This window comes from Micrasema longulum, unplaced genomic scaffold (genome assembly GCF_059751315.1).
Source record: "Micrasema longulum isolate JH-2025_06_02 unplaced genomic scaffold, ASM5975131v1 h1tg001665l, whole genome shotgun sequence".
Classification (NCBI taxonomy): domain Eukaryota; kingdom Metazoa; phylum Arthropoda; class Insecta; order Trichoptera; family Brachycentridae; genus Micrasema; species Micrasema longulum.
The window spans coordinates 335,111-363,045 of record NW_028278844.1 but is presented as its reverse complement, the minus strand read 5'-3'; the positions used below and the strand labels follow the sequence as shown (position 1 = coordinate 363,045).

The window sequence follows — 27,935 nt, the reverse complement described above, 5'->3', positions numbered from 1 at the left end:
TAGGTACCAAATATACTGTGTTTAGGACAAAGTCGTCAAACCAAAATTAGGTACCATATAGATTGTGTTTAGGACAAAGTCGTCAAACCAAAATTAGGTACCATATAGATTGTGTTTAGGACAAAGTCTTCACAAACCACAATATACTCTAAAGTTGTTTTAATGTGTTTTTAAGCAATAACGTGACTATGAGACACATTCTGAAAAAGGATTGCGCCAATAGATGTCTGTGGTTTAAATACTTTTGCTGAAATACACACTAATAACACATTTAAAATAATGAAAGCGCTTTTTCCGCAATCGGGATTTGAAGCATTTGTCCTGAAAACAGTTGATATTATATTAACATAATACAACAGAACTGGAGAATATTTTAGAGAGAAATATTGTGTCATTGGCTGGTTTTAGTGGCCACGTTACACACTGTGTAACATTCACCATTCTGCTGTTTAAACATACATATTTTTTCAATTCCCCACCTGTTGATCTTCGTGAAGTAAAAGAGCTGAAACCTTTATTGATGCGGGTGAGATTCATCTGACTGAATTATCTCACCTACATACTAGGCAACGCTTAAAAATCTTTTTTAATGGTCATAATTCTTCTGGGACCAGAGGCCATTTAATCATCAATATTTTGAGTTAAAAATAATATGTTCCTGTTATAGAACAGTTTTAATAAAACAAAATATATGGCACTCAAAAGCCTCTATGCAAATACATAAATAATACAAATTAATTTAACAATGTTTGAGTATGTCCAAATACTTGCAGACTGGCTGGATTTCCTCCCTTCGTGTTTAAATTTATTGCAGAGTGAAGAGTTGAGGAAGTGTGGATGTTTAAACATGGGCAGAATGGTGAATGCTACAGTGTGTAAAGTGGCCACTTAAACCAGCCAATGACAGGTCATAAGCCCTGTAAATGCCTAGACTTCCATATTCCCTTCTCAATAATTCTCTCTGTTGCAAAAAAAATTTTAAAAAAAAACAAATTAATTTGTTGAAATTTGGATCTTTAACCTCTAACAGAAATGCATATTTTAAGGTTTGAAAAACATGGTTTTACAAATAAATATAATATGTAAAAAGAAATGTCAGCTTTTTACGTTTTAGTTAATCGATATTCAATTGATAAATGATTTTGAATTTCTTTTCAATGAATAAATAATTAAAATTACAATATTTAACAACGTAAAACTAGATAAAAACTATAATTAATTATATTTTATATGTTCTTCACAGGGCGTGTTCCTTCCCTTGACGCATCCTTATGGTACCTACCTTGCATCAAGATCGAAGATTTGGATTTGGAACAAAACAGAACAACATTTTGACATTACGTTAGTTTGCGTGAAAATTATTGGATTCGTCGCGCGTCGTTCTAAAGTTATCATAAATACAGTAAAACCCCTGTTTTACGTTTTTCAAGGGAGCAACAAAAAAGTGTAAAAACTGAGGAAAACTCTAAAGTGAGGAAATTAAAAATGTATGGAAAAAATGAAATTACAAAAAAATATAATTATTGTACTAGACTAGACTAAATATACTGCGGAAAAATTGTAAGAACTGCCATAATTGGGGATAATTCATATTTACCAATGATTTAGTTAAAAACATTTTGTATTTTTCAAGCAATAATACAATGTGTTATTTTTTATTGAATTAAAAAAAAACATGTTTTAATAATTGTATGTAGGTACTCAACCTTAAAAACACAAAAATAAAAATTTGAATTTCCATAAAATGCATACAATGATTTTTTCCTTAAATATTGGGAAATTTTATTTATATGGTATCACTTTTTTTAGTATGGCACCACAAAATTTTAACTGTCATTTACATCGCGGCAAAACTGTTTCACATTTTTATGATAGCTGTTTGTACTATTTTCTTTTCACATTATGTTTACAACTTCAAATAATATTTCAATTGCCAAATTTTTAAACATTCTGCGTCGTAATTTATTGATGTAAAGACTTTATTCTTCCTAAACATGCGTCAACCGCATGTCACAATTTAGTAGAATGTCAAAATTAGACACTTGAACAAAATGGTCAATTACACTGCACCTACTTTGAATTTAGTTTGAGACAATAATTTACACATTTTATTATTTGCCTCGATTTTACTTTCCATTTACGCGGCGGCGCGCGACTCAATGTCTTCTATCTATGCAAGTCTACCAATGAACAAAATGACTCGCCTACAATTTGTATTGAATGCCGCAGCGATACTTATTTTCGGAATCTCTAAGTTCAGTCATATCACTCCACTACTTCGGGAATTACACTGGCTACGTTTTCCACAGAGGGTCGAATACAAACTCTGTTGGCTTATGTATAAGTCACTGCAGAGTTCTGCTCCGGAATATTTAAGAGAGCTATGCATTCCAGATGAACTAGCTGACAGGCGTCTAACGCTTAGATCAGCTGCGTCTACGGCGAGAGGAAAAGTTATAATACCTCTACGCAAACAGCGCACTAAATTTAGTGAACGCGCATTTGCGGTCGCAGGCCCTATGGCATGGAATGCCCTCCCAGCAGAGGTGCGAGGCTGTGAAAGTGAAGTGATGTTTCGGAAAAAATTTTAAAACCCACTTGTTCTCTAAATCATTTGAATAAATCCGTAGCATGTGACAACAAAATAAATTATTTTAATTGAATTACAAATTTAAAAGAATCACTATGTAAAGCGCCCTTGAGGTATTTTGTTACGAAAATGGCGCTATATAAGTTATAAGTTATCCATAATAATAATGTCTTGACAGATTTAATGAGTTTTAAAAAACGAATGAGAATGTCTGGAAGAAAATGGGACCTAAATATTTCAGTGTAAATAAGATAAATGTGTAAAAACTCATATTCTACGTAGGCTCGTGACATTGTGTGAATATGAAACTAGCAGGGTGTGTCCTCGAAGTGCGGGAGCGCGTGCGGGGAGCGCGACTAGTGGTGGAGGAACATGGGCTGCGGCGGCTGCAGGATGATGCGGTGCGCGATGTTGCCCACGGACAGCTCGTGGTGCTGCAGCCCGCCCACGGCGACGTGAGCCGGCTGGACCTGGGAGACACGAGAGAAACAATCATTTTGCTGAAGAAGGCGTCGTTTCGCAAGTCGCAATTTCACAGCGGGTGCTAAAAATGTGGCCCTTGAAACCTCAGAATTCTGAATCTTCCAGAGAGTGGTTAATTTAGGGATCTTAAGACGACACTTTGCTTCCTATAATGGCCACACAGATCGTCAACAAAACACACAAACGTCAAATGATAGGTAAAACTGTTTTAAAAAACGGAGAAAAATGAATGCTTTTTGGTCCATTTAACCTGATTAAGTGTTTTGAGTTACGCTTAAGCTCCAATAATGTTCAACAAACAAACAAACAAAAACAATCACGCCGTTTCCCGTAAGGCAGAGAGGATAGAACGCCACATCAATCTATCTTTGCATACAGATCTCGCTTCCTCTACATTTATACATCTTCTTATGCATGCGTGCCGATTATTCCGGCTTTTAACATGTCAATCTTCAAGTATTTGTTGGATTTGGTCATGCAGTGTCTTTCTCTATTTCTGCATCCATCAACATTCGCATTGTAAATATTTTTAGCCGTTCTTTCGCTGTCCATTCACTCTACATGTCCAAACCAGCGCAGAGCTCCTTTCTTGATTTTGTCGATAATGCTTATCTCAGCCTTACATAATGTACGGATCTTAATATTTGTGCATCTATCGTACATAGTTTTACCGCACATTCGCCTGAGAGACCCATTTTGACAGCATTCAGTCTACTTTCACCCCTGTTTTTCTAATAATGTTTCAGGCGTTTCTTGATGATGATGGTGGCTAGAGAAGGAGCGTTTCTTATATGAAGGGGTAGCTCATTCCAAAGTCTAGCGGTTTGGATGGAAAATTATTCCTTTATTCCCTCAATTGAACGCAAACAGAAGTAGATTTCGAAAATGCTCACTTTCGTCTACTTGACATGCAATTTTGAAGGCTTGTGATCAAATAAAATATTATGCATAACCTAAAAGCAAACACAATATCTAATATATAATATAATTTTGGTCTTAGGAAATATGACCACATTTCTGATTATCGTAGGCAACTGAAATGGCTCAAAATTAGACAGCGGAGAGACTATCACCCCCTCTCACTTCTGTTCAATGTACTTCATAGTCCTAACGCTCCTATATACCTGCGTGAAAAATTTCAACGCTTATCAGTTCATGGTTTACCTCTTCGTTCTAATTTTCAAGGCACTCTCTTAATACCCATCCACAATTCCTCTTTCTTCTCTAACTCATATAGTGTCCATGCGGCTCGACTGTGGAATCATCTCCCATCCACCATCAAAGATGTTACTACATTATCTCTGTTTAAATCACGTCTGAAGAAACATCTCCTTTCTCTTTCTTAATCTCCTCCTTTCCTCTTTTTTCCTTTTTCCCATTGAGTAATAGTTTTGATTTAAGGTAATTTATAAACAATTTATTTCTATTTTAATATATCTTTAGCTTTTTAATCTTTATTTTCTATTGAATATGTTCTGTAACTTGAATTATGAAAATAAAACTATTGTTTTATTGGTTGGTTGGAAGAAATTGCCATTTGGCAATAAGCCCGCCAATGTACAAATAACATTATGTATAAAAAGTTAAATAAATAAAATAAAAATATCTTGTAGAGCGGAAACTTTTCTTTCTTGATGGTGAACCATTTTGTTTTACTTTTGGCACTCATTTTTTAATTTTGAAAAAAATCGACACAACTTATGTCAATACATTCACATTCACAGATCTTCCACGTCACATCTATCGCTAACGATGCGTACCTGGACAATGTTTGGTATCTGTACGGGTTGGCAAGTGGAGGCCGCAACGTGAACTTGCTGCTGCTGGACCTGGTGCACTCCCACAGCCTGGACAAACATTTCTATTAGTCATATTATAAGTCATCTAGAGCGCCTGCATTCCGACAACAGTTCATATCTTCATGAAGGAGAATATGCGGTTGTGTTCTAGGGTAAAAGCTGACTCAACATTTAAGAGTCTACTGGGGTCCCTCAAGGCTCAGCGCTCGGACCACTCCTCTATTTCCTATGCACTAAAGATATAGAGAACATTATCAAAGAATGTGTGGATTGTGATCTCACTGTTTTTGTTGTAAACCAGGCGAGAAGAGTGTGCTTGTTTATTTAATTAATAGATGCATTGAGAAAATAGGAAACTGGACGGCTGAAAATAGACTAACATTTAACACGCATGTGCCTTGGTATTTTCACCGTGATCGCAAATAAGTTATTTTTGCGATCCATAATTCACTTATCCACTGTGTCGTGTAATCGCATATAATATTCTAGAAACCATGTCAAGTGCCCCTCCCTCTTGACCACAGGATCTGATCTGATCCTGACTGCCGCTAGAGGAGTTCCAGACTATACGGTGCCAGAACCCCGGTACAAGGTGGGTAATTGCATTCATTGTATTGGGGTTCGGTGGCAAAGTGGATAAAGATAACGCGTTCCGCGAACTAGACCATTTCGAGCGTTCATCTGCCAACAGGCAAGGGGCGCGATCATTTTTATGAACTGGGTTGTGGTTCCGTAGCTAGTGTCGCGGACTCACGGATCAGAGGTCCAAGGTTCGCACCCCGCTCTACCATAACTCGGTTCCCATTTTCTAATAGTGAGTTATTTATAACTCGTTGAAAATGGCTCCAAAATTGAAATATTTGGGTAAATCACAAGAACGCAAATATTTCTTTTGATAAAAAAAAATAATTTAAAAACATTTATTACATTTTAATGTATGAAGCCTATGTAAAAACTAAAATATGTCATGTGCAACTACTATGGGGAACAGGAAATAAAAATTACATGAACAGACTACAAAGAAAGCGAAATAAAATATTAAAGTTAGTATATGACCTCCATTATCGAACAGAAACCAAAGAACTCTTCAAACAAACTAAGAAATTAAATATAACTGAACTCTTTCAACTAGAATCCTTCAAATGTATGCCTAAATAAGCCACTGATGTCATTGTAGACGAAGAACTAAAACTGGTAAACATGGACAATACGAGAATATCAGAACAATATTTATATTCTGCATAAACTACTTTTAGACATATTACAACAGAGATGAAGAAAATTTAAGAGAAGGTAATATAGAAGTCTAGGCATCTACAGGGCTTATGACCTGTCAATGGCTGGTTTAAGTGGCCACTTTACACACTGTGTAACATTCACCATTCTGCCTATATTTGAACATCTATATTCCTTCAATTATTTCATCTGTTGATGTTTGTGAAGTTAAAGAGCTGAAACCTTTATCTATGCGGGTGAAATTCATCTAATTGAATTATTTCACCTACATACTAGGCAACGCCTGAAAATATTATTTTTTCAATTTCTATACTTCTTCATGGACCAGGCAATTTATCAACAATATTTATATAATATTTATATAACAATATTTATAACAATATTTATATTTATATTTATATCAATATTATAATTTGGACAAACTCAAAATATTGTTGGTTACTTTTAGACAGCCTGTAATTTTCCCCTTTTTAAAATATTATTTTTAGATGTAAAGTTTTGTTAACCCAAGACAAGATCTGGACTTTTTTGGTTTAAGTTTACAAGGATTTAAACGAGCACTAAATAAATAGCCCAGATCTTGTCTCGATGTCCCTTATGTTTGTCAATGCTTCTTTTCTCTTTTTAAAGATGTTTTTCACTATCTTGTATTGTAATATTTAAACCCTGTAAATTGTATAAATGGACAATGGCCGTATATAAATAAATAAATGACTTGTGCCAAATCTGATCAAGAATGACCAATTTGTAAATTATTATTGAATTTTTCTTCAATGTAGGTATAATTTGAAAGTCAATATATAAATGAATAAACAAATCAACACGAATAAAGATATAAGTCAGGTTTCAATAAATAACTGCACATTCCAAAAATAATCCAATAAACTAAGACAAACAAAATAATATTGTCAGTTCCATGTACTCGTTTAGTCCACAATAGGCCTTTTTTAGAAGCACGAATTTTGAATTTATTGTCCGTCATAATCAGGACATTGTCGGGTATTCTATTGTAGAAGCGTACGCAGTGCCCCACAAACGACGCGCTTATACTCACGTGTATCTGTATGGGTTGGTGTCCCCCGACATGCTGCGGATGTATCTGTATGGTCTGCACTTGCAGCTGCTGCTGCGGCTGCTGCTGCACCAGCTGCTGCTGTAGCTGGTGCTGCTGCTGCTGCTGGAGGGCCTGCTGTTGCTGCTGCTGCTGCTGCTGCTGCTGCTGCTGCTGTACTTGCGCCTGCTGCTGTTGCTGTTGTTGCTGCTGCTGGGACTGGTTTTGCTGTACTTGGACGTTGGAAACATTATTCTGGAATAACACGATATTGTATGAAACACTTTGTTATTTCCGGCTTTTTACACCGAAATGTTCAGGACCCATTTTTCTTCATGCATTCTCGTACAAATATTCCACCCAATTCACTCACTTTCACTCAGTTTTACGTTTAAAATTTTTTGGAATTCATTTGATGTGTCAAAAAAGCCAAAATTACGTCGTAATGTGCTGCGGTCCGCGCGCCACCAAGTGTGCCACGCGAATGAAGAATAAAAACAGGTAAAAAACTAATAAAGGATAAATGTGTATCTGGGAAATATGTTCATTAGGGATGGAATGACTGAGAAAGATATTGAAAGGAGGGTGAGTGCCGGGAACAGAGTGAACGGTGCACTTAAATCGACCTTGGCAAATAAATGCTTGTCACAAGAGACAAAATTGGCAGTTCACAACGGAGTCCTGGTCCCATCCCTGATGTATGGGAGCGAAGTATGGACTTGGAAAAACAGGGATGAAAGTAGGCTGAATGCTGTCGAAATGCGATCTCTCAGGCGAATGTGTGGTAAAACTTTGTACGATAGATGCACAAATGTTGAGATCCCTACATTATGTAAGGCTGAGACAAGCATTATCGACAAAATCAAGGAAGGAGCGCTGCGCTGGTTTGGACATGTAGAGCGAATGGACAGCGAGAGAACGGCTAAGAATATTTACAATGCGAATGTTGATGGATGCAGAAATAGAGGAAGACCGAGAAAGACATGGCATGACCAAATCCAACAAATACTTAAAGATGGACATGTCAAAAGTCGGAATAATCAGCGCGCGTGCATGAGAAGATGTATGAGTGTAGAGGAAGCGAGATCTGTATGCAAAGATAGAGTGTTGTGGCGTTCTATCCTCTCTGCCTACCCTTACGGGGAAACGGCGTGATGGTTTGTTTTGTTTTTTTATTTTTTATTGTCTTAACCTAAATTCAAAGCAGGTGCAGCGTAATTGAACTTTTTGTTCAAGTGTCTTCCTTTAGGGTTAGTTTCATTTCCAATCCGCCCTCGTACGTACTATGATAACCACATCATTTTTTAGTTTAAATAAAAAAAAGAAGGTAATATAGAAGTCTAGGCATCTATAGGGGTTATGACCTGTCATTGGCTGGTTTAAGCGGCCACTTTACACACTGTGTAACATTCACCATTCTGCCCATATTTAAACATCTATATTCCTTCGATTCTTTGTTTTGTGAAGTTAAAGAGCTGAAACTATTATTTTATATTTCAAAGCATTAACTTTGTGGGCAATCATTTTAATTATAACAAATAACTTTTCAATATAGCCCACTTTTTGATTTAAAAATTAACCAATGGTGTAACGCACTTAGCCCCTCCCCTTCTAAACCCCTCCCCCACAAATTCTACGACATATCACTAAATATTATTAACCTAATTTGAATGCGTGTTCAGACATGGTAGAGTTTGCATCCCCGTTTAGCTCTGCGTGTAATTTATGTATTTTTTGTAAATACTGTGTATACTACGGTGACGGTAAAGGTGATGGTGTATTTTAGTATTTGCATGTTGGTGTAGTGAGTGTCCTGACGAAGAGACGGGTACGTCTCGAAACCGGTATACATAAAAAGTCGGTAAGTGATTAAATACTAATATTTACTAACATTAATGAAATAAAATAAATTTAATTCCTCTGCCAGTACTCACGGTGTGCGAGGCCATGTGCTTCTTGAGGTTCTGCCCCTGCGTGTAGGCCTTGGGGCACAGCGGACAGGCGTAGCCCTTCCCGGGGACGCGCGCCGCCTCCGCCACCTCGGCCGCCTCCACCTCCGACTTGGTGTGCGTGCGCAGGTGCTTCTTGTACGAACCCGACTCCACGTAACCTGCAACAGTCGCACTCTGTAACTAACTGCGGAAATCATTCCAGCCCAGTTCCATCATTACTGGGACAAGTGAAATTCAATATTCCGACTCGTAGATTGAGAAACAATGAAGTACTGTTCATCGATCAGCATAGAACAAACTATGGCCTAAATTCTCCAATGACCCGCCTTTGTCGTATTGTTAACTCAAGACAAGATCTGGACTTTTTTGGTTTAAGTTTACAACGATTTAAACGAGCACTAAATAAATAGTCCAGATCTTGTCTCGATGTCCCTTATGTTTGTCAATGCTTCTTTCTTTTTTTTAAAAATGTTTTAAACTATTATTTTATTGTAATATTTAAACCTTTTAAATTGTATACATGGACAATGTCCGTTAATAAATAAATAAATAAATAAATAAATAAATAAATAAATCAATTATAGTCCTTAAAATATAGCATGGTTAGAATGACAGTTGTCAGAAAAACTGACGACATAACTTTGTAGTAACGTCTAAGGTGTGATTTATATTGACACACGAAAAATCATTCGTATTTGGTATATTAATTTATTTTTTTAATACAATGCTTGACATATAAATCAACGTACATATATAAAATCAGCTTTAAAACTAAAATAAACCTAATTATTAACGACATTTTAAAAAAAAAAATTTTTTTTTATTTATTTACAATTTTAAAAAACCCGTTAGGGTTACATTAGAAATTTAATATTGTCTAGTCATTTTATGTCTCGTCTAGTCTAGTTAGTTCAGTCATCATGTGCTTTTTCAGATTGATTTTAAATTTGTCTCCAGTAAAAGTTTTCAAGTAGTAAGGTAGGTCGTTGTAGTGTTTAAGTCCATTATGTAGTATTTTTGACTGTCCTGTGTTTGTCTTTGCTTTTTCAATATGATAGTGTTGTTGTTGTCTGGTGTTATATTTGTGTATGTCAGCATTTTTGACTAATATTATGTCGTCGTCTTGTATGTTTCCCAGTGTTATTTTGTGCACAATTTTTAAGGTCTCAATTTTAGTCAAGTTTTTACAGGGTTACATCATTTTGCAAAAACGTTAGAGATGGGACAAATTGATCAATGTATTTTGATCGAATAAAAAAATCATTCGTTTGATAACAATTGATCAAAGAATCAAATTCAATGTTGCCAATGAAATAAACAAAATTATTAAAGGAATAGTTCCGAGATATTTTCAAAATAAACTAAAAAATAATGAGATCTTTCATAGAAACTATGCAACAAGAGGATCTCAAAATATAAGACTGGAAAATAAATCAAAAGCAATGTCCCAGAACTGCCGCATGTACAAGGGAATAAAACTATTGAAGAAATGCCAGAAAGCATAAAAAATGAAATAATGTAAATATATTTAAAATTAAATGTAAAAAGTATATATGTGAAAAATATTAGGTAGTATATAGTGTAAATAGTGAATATAATTAATGAAAATGTACATATGAAACAGTTAATATTATAAATTAGGATACTAAGTGTATAATAGTGATAAATAATGTTAGAATAAGTATAGATGTAAATATTGTTTTGTAAATATATATTAGACTATGTTACATAGAACTAAATAAATAAATAAATAATGTTCACAAAAAAAGTACAAATGTCTTATTTTTTGTTAATAATTGTATTCAACACACTATAATAGGCTCATTTTTGTATTTTTATATCAATTTACGGAAACAGAGTTTCATGTTTGCATGAAAAAACTGATAAAATCGATTTGATCGGTACATGATCATTGATCAGTAATTTCCCATCACTATTGACATTAGTTTGTCAGCTGTTATTTTAATCAAGCTAAATTTTAAGCACTATAGTTATTTATTTGGTTAGGTACTACATGAATAATATGTGAATACTACACTATTTGTCTGGAGGTGTTTGCCGGCGTTGGGATAGGGCTTCTCTATAGCTTGGCGCATTATTACTCCGAGGTTTGTATGCGTCTATGGACGCAATATGACGTTTTGTTTTTTACCTTTTCCGCAAGTGAGGCAGACGTATTTCTTCTCGCCGCTGTGGTGGCGCCGGTGCACCGCGAGGTAGGAGGCGGTGGAGAAGCGCTGGTTGCACTCGTTGCACGGGAACAGCTTCTCCCCCGTGTGCTTGGTCATGTGGATCCTCAGCTCCGTGCGGTTGGTGCAGCCCTTGGAGCAGATGGTGCACGGGAACCTGCAAACGGACCACTATACTCAGCAGGGGGATCGAGGCGAGCGAGCGGACGCTGCGCACTATTCTACACGAGACTGATTTCGGCATCATCCCTCGGTATCTACACGTGGGCATCTACCGGCCACGCCATTCGCTAGACTAGAACTAGTGCGACGGACTCACTTCTTGATGCCGGTGTGCGTGACCATGTGGTTGTTTCTGGCGGAGGAGGTGGTGAAGCGCGCATCGCACAGCTTACAGGGGTACGGCTTCTCCCCCGTGTGCGTGCGCTGGTGGTAGATGAGGGCAGACTGCTGGGCGAAGCAGCGCGTGCAGTACGAGCACTCGTACGGCTTCTCACCTTCAAACAAAGTCACGACCATTACCAAAAGGGCTTTATAAACGGCACAGAAAATTGATCAAGATACGCTGCAATTAGTGTACCGATGCAGTGCCCTATGCACCATTAGGTGCGGAAAGGAAATGATGATCATAGACTGACTCTTAGGAACTTAAGCGTTTGACTGATCAATCACCTTACCTCGATCTATGGACCATCAGATGTTAATAGAGGTATATCTTATGACGATGATTGATAAACAGAGAAATCGAGAAAGGTTGTGGTCCCGTGGGTAAAATCGCAGTCTCCGGAGCAGGAGGTCTGAGGTTCAAATCCTGCCCTACCACAAAATTTTTCCCATTTTCAAGCATGGCTATATATGACTAAAAAAATGGTCCCAGAGATAAAATATTTCAGTAAATTGTAAGAATAAAAATAGTCCTTTTTGAATAAAATTAATAAATCAAGATGTTGCATAGGGATATTGAGTTATCATGTAACGTGGTGTGGTTACCCGTATGGACTCTCATGTGAGCAGTGAGCTTGGAGACCTCGAAGAAGGCCTTCTCACACACCGAACACACGTGGTCCCGGATACCCCGGTGCTTCTTGATGTGCTGACACAGGGTGGAGTGGCGACGGAACGTCTTGCTGCACTCTCCGCATGTCAAGGGCTTCTCCCCCGTGTGCAGTCTGATGTGAACCTGTAATATTCATTCATTTATGTTGTAAACGTCCTGACAGTGAAGTCCGCCAAAGAACTGGATATACTGGAAAGGGGAGTTTTCCACCGAACCTGTGGTCCAGTGAAAAACGATGAATTGTACAGCCTTTAGTATCTCAACACACCAAACTGCTCAGGTTGAGATGAGCTGGACATGTACAAAGAGAATGCCAAATGTACCCAAGAAAATCACGACTGGGATAGAAGAAAGATTGGATGACCTAGGCTGAGGTGGGTGGAAGACATAAAAAAAGATGCAGCACAGCTTCTACGTGTTGCAAATTGGAAGACGAAGTCTGAGGACGAGCAGAGATGGAGGCAAAAGGTGAAGGAGGCAAAGAGTCGTTAATTTGGGCTGTAGTACCATCGAAGATGTTATAAACGTCAGTGTGGTGGACATATTCATATCAGAATGTTTCAAGCAAAATTGATGATTTTGGTTTTTTATTGATTCTAATGGCATTACACAGTGTTCTCATTTTGAACCAGTTCAATTTCTAATTTTAATAATAATATTTTTAGTTACATATTACAACAGAGATGAAGAACATTTAAGAGAAGGTAAAGTCTAGGCATCTACAGGGCTCCATCTGTTGACATTTGTGAAGTTAAAGAGCTGAAACCTTTATTTATGCGGGTGAGATTAATCCAATTGAATTATTTCACCTACATACTAGACAACGCCTGAAAATTTTATTTTTACAATTTCTATACTTCTTCATGGACCAGGTAGATTTATCAACAATATTTTGAATTTGACAGATGAAAGGATTGAAGGAATATAGATGTTTAAATATGGGCAGAATGGTGAATGATACAGTGTGTAAAATGACGTGACAGTGAGCAAACGACGGGTCATAAGCCCTGTAGATTTAGATAATGGCTAGACTTCTATATTATCTTCTCTAAAATGTTCTTTATCTCAGTTGTAATGTGTTAATATTAACAGCTCCCGGAGAGTTGAATCCAGTCCTTGTCTACAAAAATTTGGCAAAACTCAAAATATTGTTAATAACATTTTTATATATCCCTCATACATTTACAGGCTGTAGGCGGGGGCCACGAAAGCGGCTTATGGAATGATGGTGTAATTTCGTATACAAGGAGGAACGTGTCTACCTTGAGGTCTGTGGTATTGTAGAAAGTCTTCCCGCACTCGTTGCAGGCGTGAGGTTTCTCTCCCCGGTGCCGGGCCAGGTGCGCCTGCAGAGCGTAATTACTGATGAAGCTCTTCTCGCATATCGTACACGGGTGGGTTTTTTGCTGCAAGAGAAAGAACACTGTTGAAACACTCACAAATGCTTTTTTTCGTAGGACTTTTTCAGTGTACAATTCAAAATTTAAAAATATAGATTACACAAACAACACTGGGTCAGATTTAAAATTTACACTAAAAATGCATTATGTAACTTATTAGACATTATAATAATTTCAAAGACAACAGCTGGAGGCGCGATGCAGAGGCCTGGGTGAAGATCTATGCGACATCCCATCGGTGATAGGTAATAAAGAACTCACCCGAGAGGTAGTATCATACATGATCAATATAGTGCGGGAAATTGGTAAAATAAACCAAAGTAGGGAACAAAATGCCGAACACTCCTCTAGTGGAACGGCAGGCCTGTTGACTGCTGCCAACAGGCCGGCTTCTCCTGAAGAGTTTTAAGTGGTTTCCTCTCCACGTGAGCAAATGCTGAGAAGTTCCTGATTAGCCCACATTAATATATCCCTCCTGATCCCAATAGTTTAGATCAATTTTAAGATATTTAATTGCAGAAAAATCCACTTTTTGAAATATAAAACTTGTATATTATAAGCAAGGTCAATAATAAAGCAACTCCCATATAAAAATAAAAAAATTTAAAAAAAGACATTATAATAATAAATATGTACATCTCCCTTCCCCTCCTTATCCTCTCTTCAAGCATTCTTGTCCTAATCCCGCCCAATTTACAGTAACTTAATGTTCTTAAAATAAATATAAAAAATTATTTATTATTGAGTACATGAAAATAACATTTTTATATGTATAAATTGTATGTATTTATTTGATATGTAATATATTTTCTTTACTAACTTTGTATACTATGTGGAAATCTGTTATTAGTTCTGAGTTTATACACTATATCTGTTTGTTTACTATAAATATGTATGTAGAACTGTTGATTTCCCAAATAAAATAAAATAAAATGCTGTAGGAACGGCATGAAATACTCCACAGCCCCTACAGCTGTCCAAATTTAATAATAATAATGGTTTATGAACAAAAAATTACAATGTCTTTATCTACTACATACACACTTAGGTAATAGATTTCTCTGGATAAGGGTCTAGTCTGCCTAACTAGGTACAACCTGTTTTAAGGCAGACATTTCTATGCAAAATAAACAATAACATGACTACCTACTAGTTCATTTATTATAAAGTTATACAATATATTAACATATTACAACAGAGATGAAGAACATTTAAGAGAAGATAATATAGAGGTCCAGACATCTACAGGGCTTATGACCTGTGAATGGCTGGTTTAAGTGGCCACTTTACACACTGTGTAACATTCACCATTCTGCCTATATTTGAACATCTACATTCCTTCAATTCTTTCATCTGTTGATGTTTGTGAAGTTAAAGAGCTGAAACCTTTATTTATGCGTTACCTATATTTTCAGGCATTGCCTAGTATGTAGGTGAAATAATTCAATTAGATGAATCTCACCCGCATAAATAAAGGTTTCAGCTCTTTAACTTCACAAACATCAACAGATGAAAGAATTGAAGGAATGTAGATGTTCAAATATAGGCAGAATGGTGAATGTTACAGTGTGTAAAGTGGCCACTTAAACCAGCCATTGACAGGTCATAAGCCCTGTAGATGCCTGGACTTCTATATTACCTTCTCTTAAATGTTCTTCATCTCTGTTGTAATATGTTAATATAAACAGCTCCCCAGGGAGTTGAATCCAGTCCTTGTATACAATATATATATACCATTTATTATTTTAGAATGTTTTTTAGTACGTTTTCTAATTTTTCTCTACCTAAATCCAGTAACTATTTTATTACAAATCTATTTAATTGAATTTATTTCAACACAGAGGGAAATCATTTTTGAAAAGGGAATATGGAAGTCTAGGCATTTACAGGGCTTATGACCTGTCATTGGCTGGTTTAAGTGGCCACTTTACACACTGTGTAACATTCACCATTCTGCCCATGTTTGAACATCCACATTTCCTCAACTCTTCCATCTGTTGACTTTTGTGAAGTAAACGAGCTGAAACCTTTATGAATCTCACCCACGTGATATGCTCCTAACTTCTTTTTTACATATTCGATTGAAGATTTTAATATCTACGAACACGCACAGCGCAAAGATCTATATTTCTCTGAAAACCGCACGTAAATTGGTTTAGCCGTTTAGGAGAAGTACGGTGACATCACACGTACAGAGGAATTATATATATAAAGATGTGTTCTGTCCATTTAAAATATTTTTCAATAATTATTCCCAAATATTTTATATGGTGTACCGATTTAAGTATTTCAGAGCATATTTTTGTTTGAAGGTTTTGTATAGGCTGTCCCACTGCGGTTTTACTAAATGTCATGAATTTTGTTTTGTCAATACTTAAAGTTAAGAGATTGTTATCCAGCCACATTATTATTGTATTGTTTGGATTCCATGTTAAAACTAAAACAAGATGCTCGGCTCCGAGGCCACAGTCTCGGGCTGGAGAAAACCAGATTCAACCTGAGCCCGTAGAACCGCTTCCTGAACAATGGGATTTGTTGATGGTTGGAATAAGCCGCCACAAGAGCTGGCCTCAACATGTAGTCTCGATAACTTAAAAAATAGGCTAATTTGTTTGAGAGCAGCCATCAGGTCAAAAGGTCTCGTCAACAAATATCTTTCATTCCAATGTAATAATGTCCATCCAAACACTGGCAAAATGGTTTATCATGCTTTTGTACAGTAGGGTGGGCCGATAATAAGATAATAAGAAGAAGATAAGATAAGAAGATAAGATAAGAAGATAATAAATGAAAACAATAATAATAGTGAATAGTTCACATTGTGCCGACCTCGAAGTGCGTTTGCCGGTGGCGGTACAGAATGGTCTTGGTCTTGAACACGCGGTGGCAGATGGTGCAGGTGGGCTGCCGCTGCGGCCGTTCCTCGTGCGTCTTCATGTGCAGGCGGAGCATGCCGGGCCCCTTGAAGGAGCGCTGGCACACGGGGCACGTCGGGGGCTTCTTGCAGTTGGCCTGGCGAACAAACATCTTCATTATTGACACCCAATAGCGAAACATCACATACACACTGTGAATCGGGTTGTGGTCCCGTGGCTAGTGTCTCGGACTCACGGACCTAAGGTCCGTGGTTCGAATCCCACTCTACCCCAACTTGATTCCATTTTCTCATAGTGAGTTATTTACAACTCGTTGAAAATGGCCCTCAAAATTAAATATTTGCGTAAATCATAAGAACGAAAATATTCTTTTTATTTAAAAAAAATAAATAATAAAAAAAAATGCCGATAAAATTTGTGAAATGGATTCATAAAAAATCATTTTATTTTCAAATTCAAAATGGAAGTTTTTAAAATAAAATTGTTGAAAAATATGCCTTCACAAAAGAGACAAGATCTGGACTATTTATTTAGTGCTCGTTTAAATCGTTGTAAACTTAAACCAAAAAAGTCCATATCTTGTCTCGAGTCAACAATACGACAAAGACAGGTCATTGGATAATTAAGGCCATAGTTTGTTCTATGCTGATAGATGAACAGTACTTCATTGTTTCTCAACCTACAAGTCGGAATATTGAATTTGACTTGTCCCAGTAATGATGGAACATAGATTATACCATTTAGTATGCCGAACATATATATGGAATCAATATTAGTTCTATGTTTTTGTAGACTAGAAATATTTAACATTGACTCTATATCAGCAAAAGAATAATTACTTCCCTCTAGTCCAAGCATCCACGGTACTTTTCGAAGCAAGCAATGTTGGACTGATTCAATGTGATTTATGCGATTGACATAGAATGGAGACCAGACCACTGAGGCATATTCAAGAAGAGGGCGAACAGTTGAGCAATAAAGAGTTTTGATTGTACGGACATTAGTAAAATCAGAGGATATTCTGTTAATGAAGCTAAGTAATTTCAGTGATTTATTTACTGTTTTATCTATATGCTCGTTGTACGTCAGTTTATAGCCCAAAACAACTCCTAAATCTCTGATGGACTTAACTACATCAATTTTGGAGTTTTGTATTAGGTACTCGAAGGAAATCGGTTGTTTTGTTCTATGAAATGATATTATTTTGCATTTTACCGACTTAACACCATTGTTGTTAATGTCTGAAGAAGAAAACAGTCTTGTAAAGTTTGAATTGTTTTGAGAATTTCGTTGTCGTCCGCGAAGAGCCAAAAGCGAGAGTTAGAGAATGATTTAGCAACATCATTAATAAACAAATTGAAAAGCAGGGGTCCCAAATGAGCACCCTGAGGTACACCCGATGTAACATAAACACCGGTTGATAAATAGTTATTTATCCGAACATTTTGAGAGTAATGGATCTCTTATTCCCAAGGCATGTAATTTATATATGAGAATTTTATGATCTACTTTGTCTAATGCCTTATTCTTGTTATATCCTTGATAAAAATCAGTGAAGTCATGAAACATAAGGATTTTCAGACATTTGAACATCATCGTACAATGTTTCTATATCAACTGAAGTCGGAGGCTCAGAATGTCTCCGCTCTGGGAGGAATATTCACAATAATTACCTTGATCCAGTTGGAGTGCAGGCGCATGTGCGACTTGAGCATCTTGGCGTGTTTGAACTCTCTCTGGCACAAGTTGCAGATGTGCCTTCCCGGCGTTATGGAGTTGGAAGCTTGGAATGTCGCCAGCTCTGGAGGAATATGCAATAAATTAACCTAAGCAGCAAGAAACAACATATTTTTGTACTTTTTTTGTTCTGTCACAACTTAGCTTAAGATAAATAATTGTGATAGGCGAATTGACTTGATACAATTTATTTTTGATCATGCGGTTATAAGAGGAGATCCCAGCAGAATGCTCGTACGAGATTTTCCTGTAATTTGAATTATTTAATACAAAAAACATGTTTGACTTTCACTCAGAGAAATTTTTCTTTTGTGGCCCCGAGAGTGTTCAATGTCCTGGGTGAACATATTAAGTTCTCAAAAACGAAAGCCATTTTCAGGAAAAGTGTACAGTTTGGATTTTGTCTAAGGGAAGAGACCATTGCAGGAGACTGCAGCGAGACATTGCACAGATTTATATACTATTAAGTGTATTGTCCAGATGTTTATATAATAATGGTTATTTTTGTTATTCTTTAACAATATGCATGCTTCCACTTTCCATTATGTTGTATCCCAACTCAACACAGGGCTCTTGGCCTCATAGAGTTAGGGATACGTTATTATTTTTTTGTTTTATGTATTGTATGTATTTGTATGTATAAATAAAACAATTGAATGTGCATATATTAAGAAAATTCAATTGATGTAAACTGCATTGAAATTAATACGTTTTTGCTTCAAATATACACTACATGTAATGGGCAATTACTCACCAAGGAAATCATCCTCGTCACCGTCACTAACAGGCTGTTCCTTAACTAGAACACTATTATCCGAGTCCATAGATCTGTCGCTCAGTTTACGCGATGTGTCCTCTGTTTTCAGTTCGTTTTGCTCCTAAAAATATTTCATATTGAACCGTTAATTCCCATGACCAAAACCATATTGATATTTATTATCAAGCGTATTAAAATATGTACATTTATATTTTAAAAACCAGCATTGTAACTTGTGTCCTAACGAAAAGTTTGGCTATAATTATATATTTGACAGTAAATATATCAAATAAACGCTTTTCTACAGCACTGAAACTGAGAACACAGTTGACCACCGACAATAAATATCGTTGAAACTAGACAATACATTCAGTGTTTTCACCACCTTTTTCATTTAGACACAGTTGGATCATCTGTCAAGCATGGTAATTGGACAGACAGCGGCAGATTCGGTTCAGATTCTGACCAGATAAGATGAATTTAGATTTATATAAGATAAGACATATTGGCGCCCAACGAGGTGCCAATTGACAAAGTGCGAAAAAAGTGCTTAGCGTTGACACTATTGATATATTCAGTGTTTTTGCCACCCTTTTCATTTAGACACAGGCGTGTCATCTGTCAAGAATGGTTATTGGAGAGACAGCGGCAGATTCGGTTCAGATTCTGACCGGATAAGATGAATTTAGATTTATATAAGATAAGACATATTGGCGCCCAACGAGGAGCCAATCGACAAAGTGCGAAAAAAGCGCTCGGTGTTGACACTTTTAATATTTTCAGTGTTTTCGGCACCCTTTTCATTTAGACACAGGCGTGTCATCTGTCAAGAATGGTTATTGGAGAGACAGCGGCAGATTCGGTTCAGATTCTGACCAGATAAGATGAATTTAGATTTATATTTCTGATACTAAGTGAAGGGGTCAACACTGTTCTGGCATCGAGACAACACTATAACGTAGGCAAAAAGGTCCATAACCTTTTGCCAGAATCGTGGAAAGACGGGAGTGTTGTCAAGTTACGGAAGGTGTTGATCTCGCTCTTTCATGACATTGGTCGTAGGGAGTCAGAAAAGTTGATGCATGCCACGGATTGGAGAACCTTACTGGATGTCAAAAATAAAATATAAAAAATAAAGAATAATTTAAAAAATATATATTTATAGATGACAACCATGAAGTTTCGCATAAATAAATTGTCTATATTTTTATGAATGTATGTATGTGTATGCGCATGGGTGTATGTACGTGTGTGTGTATCTACATGTGTATATATGTGTATATTTATACATACATGTGTGTATATATGTGTATGTCTGTATGTATATGAATCAAAATGTGTATCCGAATAAGTTTATATTTTGTTTGTCTGTGCTCTATATTAATTTGTTAAGTATTATAATATATTAAAATGTAATTGCCTAGCTTGGAACGGGGTATGTACCCTTGTTAGCTGGGCAAAGTGAATATGGAATTGTATTTTGATAAAGAGTGTGAATAAATAAATAAATAAATATAAGATAAGACATATTGGCGCCCAACGAGGAGCCAATCGACAAAGTACAAGAAAAGCGCTCGGTGTTGACACTTTTAATATTTTCAGTGTTTTCGGCACCCTTTTCATCTAGACACAAGCGTATCATCTTTTAAGAAAGGTAGTTGGAGAGAGAGCGGGAGATTTGGTTCAGATTCTGACCAGATGAGATGAATTTAGGTAAGATAAGATATATTGGCGCCCAACGAGGAGCCAATTGACAAAGTGCGAAAAAAGAGCTGTTGTCAATCAGAATGGTGAATATTACACAGTGTGTAAAGTGGCCACTCAAACCAGACTATGACAGGTCATAAGCCTTGTAAATACCTTGACTTCCATATTGTCTTTTTAAAAATGTTTTCCCTCTCAAATTTAGATTGGAATTTAGGCAAATAAACATTTAGGCATACTCAAAACATTGCCTAATGTAATATTTATCAAATAAGTATAGTGTCAATACCATAACAGAAGAGGTGTTCCCGTCCACAGAGTGATTGGACGTGGTAATGTAGAAGGCTTCCAGTTGCTGCGGGCCCGACCCGGATGAGTCGTGAGAATTTTGGGAATTTGCTGTAAATTAGCAATGAACAATTTATTAATAAATTATTTTAGTGTTTTTCTGAAAATCTAAATATTTGGCTACCAAAATATAAATATTCGGATAAACCATAAAAACATAAATAAAACACTGGAACCTCATTTTACACAGCAAAAATGAAATGATTATTTTTTTTAAATGAATTGAACAATGCATACTACCGTACATTCACGGAGACTGGACCGCTGTGCACGTGCAAACCACGAGCCTACTGTGTGATATCACATGATTGGCCCATTTCACACTACGGAAAAAATCTACACTGCATGATAAAATGCAATACAGTGGATTGATATTTATTGTTTTACAATTATTTATTTATTAAGTGCAATAACCAGTACACCACAAGACCGACTAATCTCCACTAAGTTTTTAACCACTTATTTATTTTTTCAACCGACCGGTTTCAAAGCTACACAAGCTTTTTTTTTTTAGGTATACTTAACTAATGAATTCTATCCTATTTTATTATACGATATATCGTATAATCCTCGTATCACTTGGTGTGTATGGAAGTAATAAATCAGTTCTTTTTTATCTTGTAATGTGAGATGGATTCATTCAAAACTAGACAGGAGTGGACTTAAGGAAATATTAATATATTTCTTTTTTGGGTGATACCATGTGTGTTGGATTTGTTCCGACGTTTCGGCTACCATTGCAGGAGCCATCTTCAGGGTAAACTGAGTGTTTTGTAGAAAAAAGTATGTGTTTAAGTACTAGTAATTTGCACCGTGTCGCAGTCGACAGTAGGCACATTTCTATTAGTTTTTGTAGTATTTAGTGCTGGGAACCATGTTGAGTTTAATTTAAGCCCGTCGACTTGGTTTGTTATTTGGGTGTCTGTGTATTTCAACTGCCTCTTTTATTATTCGGCCTACATTAATGTCTTAGTGCCTGTTGGCGAACCAAGTAAACATACAAATTTCGTTTATGTAAGTACGCACACTAGAATATTTCATTTAAAAACTTCAACAGTCACGCGCACATATTGATTCAGGCAGATGAAAACTTGTCGAAATAGATTCGTGATTCAAGATCGTGCTTTTGCCGTTGCCGGCCCCTCTGCTTGGAACCAATTGTCTTCAAACTTAGGAATCATCGACAGTCCCAGTCAGTTCAAATCCCAACTTAAATCTCACTTCTTTAGTTTATCATACCCTCAATTTTAAATCCGAAACTTTTATATGTCACTTTAGCTTAGTTAGAATGTAAGTTTACGTATACAATTGTAAAGCACCCTTGAGGTGATTATTCACAAAAAGGCGCTCTATAAATCAGCCAAATGTATTTTTAAAAACAAAGGCCATGTACATTTACAACATTTATTTTAAAAACCCTCTGAGCAAAGTAATCAAACAAATATCAGACCATTAAACAGAAAAATGGTCAGTTTTTATAATTGTTTTATTTTAAAAAAAAATATACTTTTTGTTTAAAATAATAGAGTGTGTCCAGTACAAAATGATGAATAACTTACAATTTTCAATATAATTAAACTGCACATCATTATCCGCCGACATTTCTTGGGTGGCCATCTCATTCTCCGGAGCGAGTTTGACCAGAGACTAGAAACAGGAAAAGGATTTTTATTAAAGTTGGTAAGCAAATAGAGCCTTTGTTGCAGTATATGGAGACTAAACCAAGAAATTTCATGTGTGAATGAAATGTGGTTCTACACTGCATTTCATTTTCCCTGGAATGTAACCTGGGCCTCGATTATGATGGAAAGATAAAGGCGTCATACCTTCACCTTGACGGTATAGTTGAAGATAAATTCTCTCTAGCGATTGCGAAGATACACTACCGACCCCCACCTTCAAGTTTTGGGTAGGTACATCGATATGAAACAAGGGGAAGCGTACGTCACGATACACAGATCTATGCACTGAAATGACATAGCTTCAGTATGTCATAGTTGGAGATAAAAGTCTCCCGACCGACTACTAACATACACTACCGATCCCCCCACCATCAAGTTTTGATGTAAGTACATCGGTTTATACCGACGGGTCTAGAACCCCTCGATACGTTTATCTACGCATTAAAAGTGTCAAAAATGTTGTTCCACCGAGAATTTTTTTCTTTAATTATGATTTATATAAAATTTTAATCGTTTTGAGGCTGGCACTTTTTTTTTTAAAGGCCTATTTAAAATACAAAAGAGAAATAAGTCATCTTTAAAATTTCATTGAGGTGGGATAAAATTTTGACAGTTAGTACCGCGCCATTAGTGGTAAAGTTTGAAAACTCCGTGTAATTGCAGCGCATGCGTAAGACCACGTGGCCTCTGAGACGGCATAATTTGCATTCCCCTCTTAAGGTTCAATGGCAACATTTCAAAAGAAATATTGCAAGTATTTATTTTATTTTATTTATTCATATTTTTCTCTTACAAACTATAAATAATAATAAAAATAATGTGTCCTCACTGGGGTTGCCCGTGCCGAGGACACTTAACAATATACTTTTTTGAAATGTTTTTACATTAGAGAATAAACAAAGAAGACTAACTTAATAAACAGAGATAATTAACAAAATATTCACAGTTTTAAAAACAAGGTATTTATGTACATCTATATTATTTATATTACAAAACGCACAACGAAAATAACAAAAACCTAACATAAGCTATACACTTGTGGAGCGGTTGATTTAATATTGGTTTAGGCGAATGAGACAATCCATTTTACTTCTACCTAGCTCCACTATCCATTTTTTTATAGCCTTTTAAAACATTTTCTCATTACTAATTGTTTTAATAGATAGTGGAAGTAGGTTATATATTTTAATTTAATAATACTCAAAATCCCTTTGTCCGAAAGTGGTATTAGTTTGTATTTGTTTAAGTTGTCTTTGTGTTGAGGATTTAGTGATTATACTATTTGTTTGTGGTGTATTGTAGGAGTTATGTCTTTCATTTGCGTAAGAGTAGTTTTTTAATCTGTAAGTGAGTATTATTTTAGCGTATAATTGTTTTGGTGTCATAAGTTGTGATTTGTGGAATATTTCTTCAGTAGATGTCTTTATTGGGACTCTGAATATTATTTTAGTTATGGATTTTTGTGCAACAAATACACTATTTAAAACTGTGTCACTCGCACCACCCCAACCACGGAAAATAAATATCAACATTTAATTTATTCTTGTCTTAGTGAAAATACGTATCAACATGTAGATAGAGTCTGCTTTGTAGTCGCTCGGTAGATAAATACAGACGATCGTTAAGCATACCGTCTTAGCAATTGTCAAAGGTCTTTTAAAAATCATGTTCAAGCGAGCATTTTTTGCTTGAATTGGGATTTATTGGAGTTTATAATCGCTTTGAAGTGGGCACTTTCTACCACAAAAGCCTATTTATAATATAAATGAGAACTATTTTAAATGTTAATAAAGTAAAGAACACGGACTAATTTTTGCAGTTGTGCGGAAACGTCCAAAAAGAGTGCGAACGGCACACGGCATTTAATTAAAGTCCGTTAATAAATAATTAATCCATTAAAACTCAGCGTGCATCAGAACTGCCGTGAAAATCTGGCTCGGTACCTTGTCGGGGTTTTGGCTGAGGAAGGAGTGCAGCTGAGAGTCGGAGCGCTCCACCTGCTGCTTGAAGGCGTAGCAGCGCGATACTTGGTGCACGCACTGGAGGCACAGCTGGGAAGGCAGACCGTCGGCCTCGGTGATCTGTACCAAAAGAGAAAAATAAAACATGAAAATTGTGCAAAGCTTGCCGAGGAAAAAAAGAAATAACAATGTTTCAAACTAATTAAATCTTTTATTTGTTCTTAATTTGTTGCAACAGAGGGAAAACATTTTTGAGAAGGAATATGGACGTTTGGGCATTTACCACTTTACACACCGTGTAACATTCATCATTCTGTGTATGTTTAACCTTTCCCTTACTGTCCTAAAAACACCCGCGAGTTACGGTGCTGTGTAGTCACTACAATAATAGATTTAAAAGGGGAGAAATGGAATATTTATAGGGAATGGATTTAATTAACCATAATTTAATTTAAAGATGATAATATTTCAAATCTAACTGCTGAAAACATGAAAAAACCATTGGGTATCGCTAACGACTCGGCGAAACGTGCACCCACGCCTTATATGTATATTTATATGTATATAAAATGCTTTATATGTATATTTATACTAGTTACGTAAGTTTGTAAGTGAAAATTCTTGATGGAAGTTCATTGTAATTTATTATATAAATAAAACATGAGTGATACTTTAATCCACAAATTTGGAGTATCCAGTGACCGGTTTCATCACTTTCGCGACATCTTCGAGACTGGTATCTTTATTAAAGAGTTTTTAATGAGTTTAGAAAAACTCATTAAAATAGCATTATATCAATTCATTAGTTAACCCAAAGAAAATTTGTTGATAATGATCCTTAAGATAAAAATAACTTTATTTAATTTACTTACATATAACTTTGAATTATCTATCCTTACCTCTGTTCTGTATAAATACATTTAACTCTTTAATAAAGATACCAGTCTCGAAGATGTCGCGAAAGCGATGAAACCGGTCACTGGATATTCCAAATTTGTGGATTAAAGTATCACTCGTGTTTTATTTATATAATAAATTACGTAAGTGGTAGTTTTAAATAATAATACATGTAATTTATTTTTTTTAATAATCATTTAGTGTTCAAATTAGTTTTAATTTTTTTATTAATATGTGTTGATTTATTAGTTTTTTTTACAGGTTCAAAATATTTCTTTAACCAAATATTTATAAAAAAATATTTTTATAATTTTTCAACTGTGCATCTTTTTTTGACTCCTTAATTTGTAAATAAGTGTTGAGTACTCATTTGTTTTAAATACTATTTTCCTTATCATTTAATTTGCATGTATGTATTTTATTGTATATACAACTAATATGTAAAAGGCACTAAATGCCGTTTATTTCAATAAAATAAAATAAAATGTCCAAATTTTTGCAGACCGGCTGATTTCCTTCCTAGGGAGTTATTCTGATCTAAATTTGTTGCAACAGAGAGGGAAAACATTGTTGATAAGGAATATGGCATTTATAGGGCTTATGACCCGTCATTGGCATTGAGTGGCCACTTTACAAACCGTGTAACATTACCATTCTGCCCACGTTTAAACATCCACATTTCCTCGACTCTTCCATCTGCCGACTTTTGTGAAGTAAAGGAGCTGAAACCTTTATCATGTGGGTGAGATTCACCCGGTTGAACCAAATCACCTACCAGGCAATGCCTGAAAACAATTTTCCAATTTTTATACGTCTCCTTATACAACCAATGACGGGTGATAATCCCTGTAAATGCCTAGGCTTCCATATCCCTTCTCAAAAATGTTTTCCCTCTCAGTTGCGACAAATTTAGATCGGCATATCAAATATTTTGTGTATCGTAAGCTGTAATTTTTTTTGTTGCGTTATCAAATTACGCAATTACTGTTTCTCAATGTCGTTAAAAGCAAATCTTGAGGCGTTTATAAATTTATTTTGACATTTCCCCTCGATTTTTTGACGTTTATCAAACAAATACAAGAATTTTAGCAAATTATAAATGAAGACGAACTGAGAAAAAATATACACTATCTTTCCAAAGACGTCTCTAGGTAAGTGAAAGAGACATCACTATACGCATCCGGCCGGGCTGAAGATAGTTTAGGGCGCGAAATTAGGCATTATTTACCTGAATCGAAGCGCACGACATGAGCATGTCGGCAATTAATTCGTTAAAGAGCGGTCTCATGTCCTTTTTAACTAGCAAACAGGCTCTACAAATCTTGTCGAGCTGTAAATCTGCGGGAGTAGCCATCTTGATCTGGAAAGATACTCTGTCCTTGTTTCATACGTGAACTATTGTAAACCTGAAACCGAAAGTTCACATCCTTTTTTTAGTTTTCACTCAAACAACTACATAAAATTAATTGTAGAATTTGAAGAAAAATGTTCCAATTAAAGACGGAACTAAATCTTCCACATAATCCGATCTTGCATTTCACAAAATAAAGTGAAAAGTCGAATTTTGTCTATGCATAAAACATCAAAACAAGGGCAAAAATAGTGACGAACGACTAGAAGCATTTCTGTCAAATCCCACTGACTACAAAACAAATGAACCGAGGATTTTAGTAGGGGATACCGGGGATGAAAGTCATAAACAAGTTTACAAAATAATATGCTTCTATTCTACTTTTCTTTCACCTCTTATTCAAAATACTTATGTTTTATCCATACATATCATGCATACGGAAGTATAAGCAAAAGTGAAACACAAGTTTACTTAAAAAAAGTGTGGGGAAGAAGAATATTCATGATATTTTTTGCTCTGAAAATTTTAATGACTTAATGGGGATGTTTTTTAGGATTACCTGAAATTCAACCATTTTTTCGTCATTCCGTTTCCACGCCTAATAAGGCATAGGGCACTGCATCAGTACACCAATCGCAGCGTATATGGATTATTTTTTGTCATATTGCATATAAAGTAAGGTGATCACTTTTACACTACAGGTGACAGTCCAGGGCCCTACGAAATATTTACAAGCAAAACAAACAAACCATCACGCCGTTTCCCCGTAGGGATAGGCAAAGAGGATAAAACGCCATATCACTCTATCTTTGCATACAGACCTCGCTTCCTCTACATTCATACATCTTCTGATGCACGCACGCCG

At 35.9% G+C, this 27,935-nt stretch overlaps 1 protein-coding gene across 1 annotated transcript; it reads right to left on the bottom strand.

The window, feature by feature from the left end:
- Nucleotides 1-1,603: 1,603 nt before the first annotated feature.
- Nucleotides 1,604-27,291, bottom strand: LOC148274398 (uncharacterized). Its single transcript, XM_088237180.1, has 15 exons — nucleotides 26,948-27,291; nucleotides 24,805-24,942; nucleotides 22,739-22,826; nucleotides 21,121-21,230; nucleotides 19,125-19,248; nucleotides 18,307-18,434; nucleotides 16,587-16,769; nucleotides 13,620-13,763; nucleotides 12,291-12,480; nucleotides 11,620-11,797; nucleotides 11,264-11,457; nucleotides 9,094-9,269; nucleotides 7,163-7,414; nucleotides 4,834-4,920; nucleotides 1,604-3,060 (listed from the first exon to the last, which is right to left on the bottom strand). Exons 1-15 carry the CDS (start codon nucleotides 27,071-27,073, stop codon nucleotides 2,947-2,949), a joined length of 2,232 nt encoding a protein of 743 aa, XP_088093306.1. The 5' UTR covers nucleotides 27,074-27,291; the 3' UTR covers nucleotides 1,604-2,946.
- Between the last annotated feature and the right edge of the window lie 644 nt (nucleotides 27,292-27,935).

Coding starts and splice junctions, on each gene's coding strand:
- LOC148274398 (XM_088237180.1), bottom strand. CDS start 27,073: ATGGCTACTCCCGCAGATTTACAGCTCGACAAGATTTGTAGAGCCTGT. Junction 19,249..21,120: donor GGAACACCTCTTCTGTTATG/GTATTGACACTA, acceptor AAATATTTTTAG/GAGCAAAACGAACTGAAAAC. Junction 7,415..9,093: donor AGCACATGGCCTCGCACACC/GTGAGTACTGGC, acceptor GTGTTATTCCAG/AATAATGTTTCCAACGTCCA.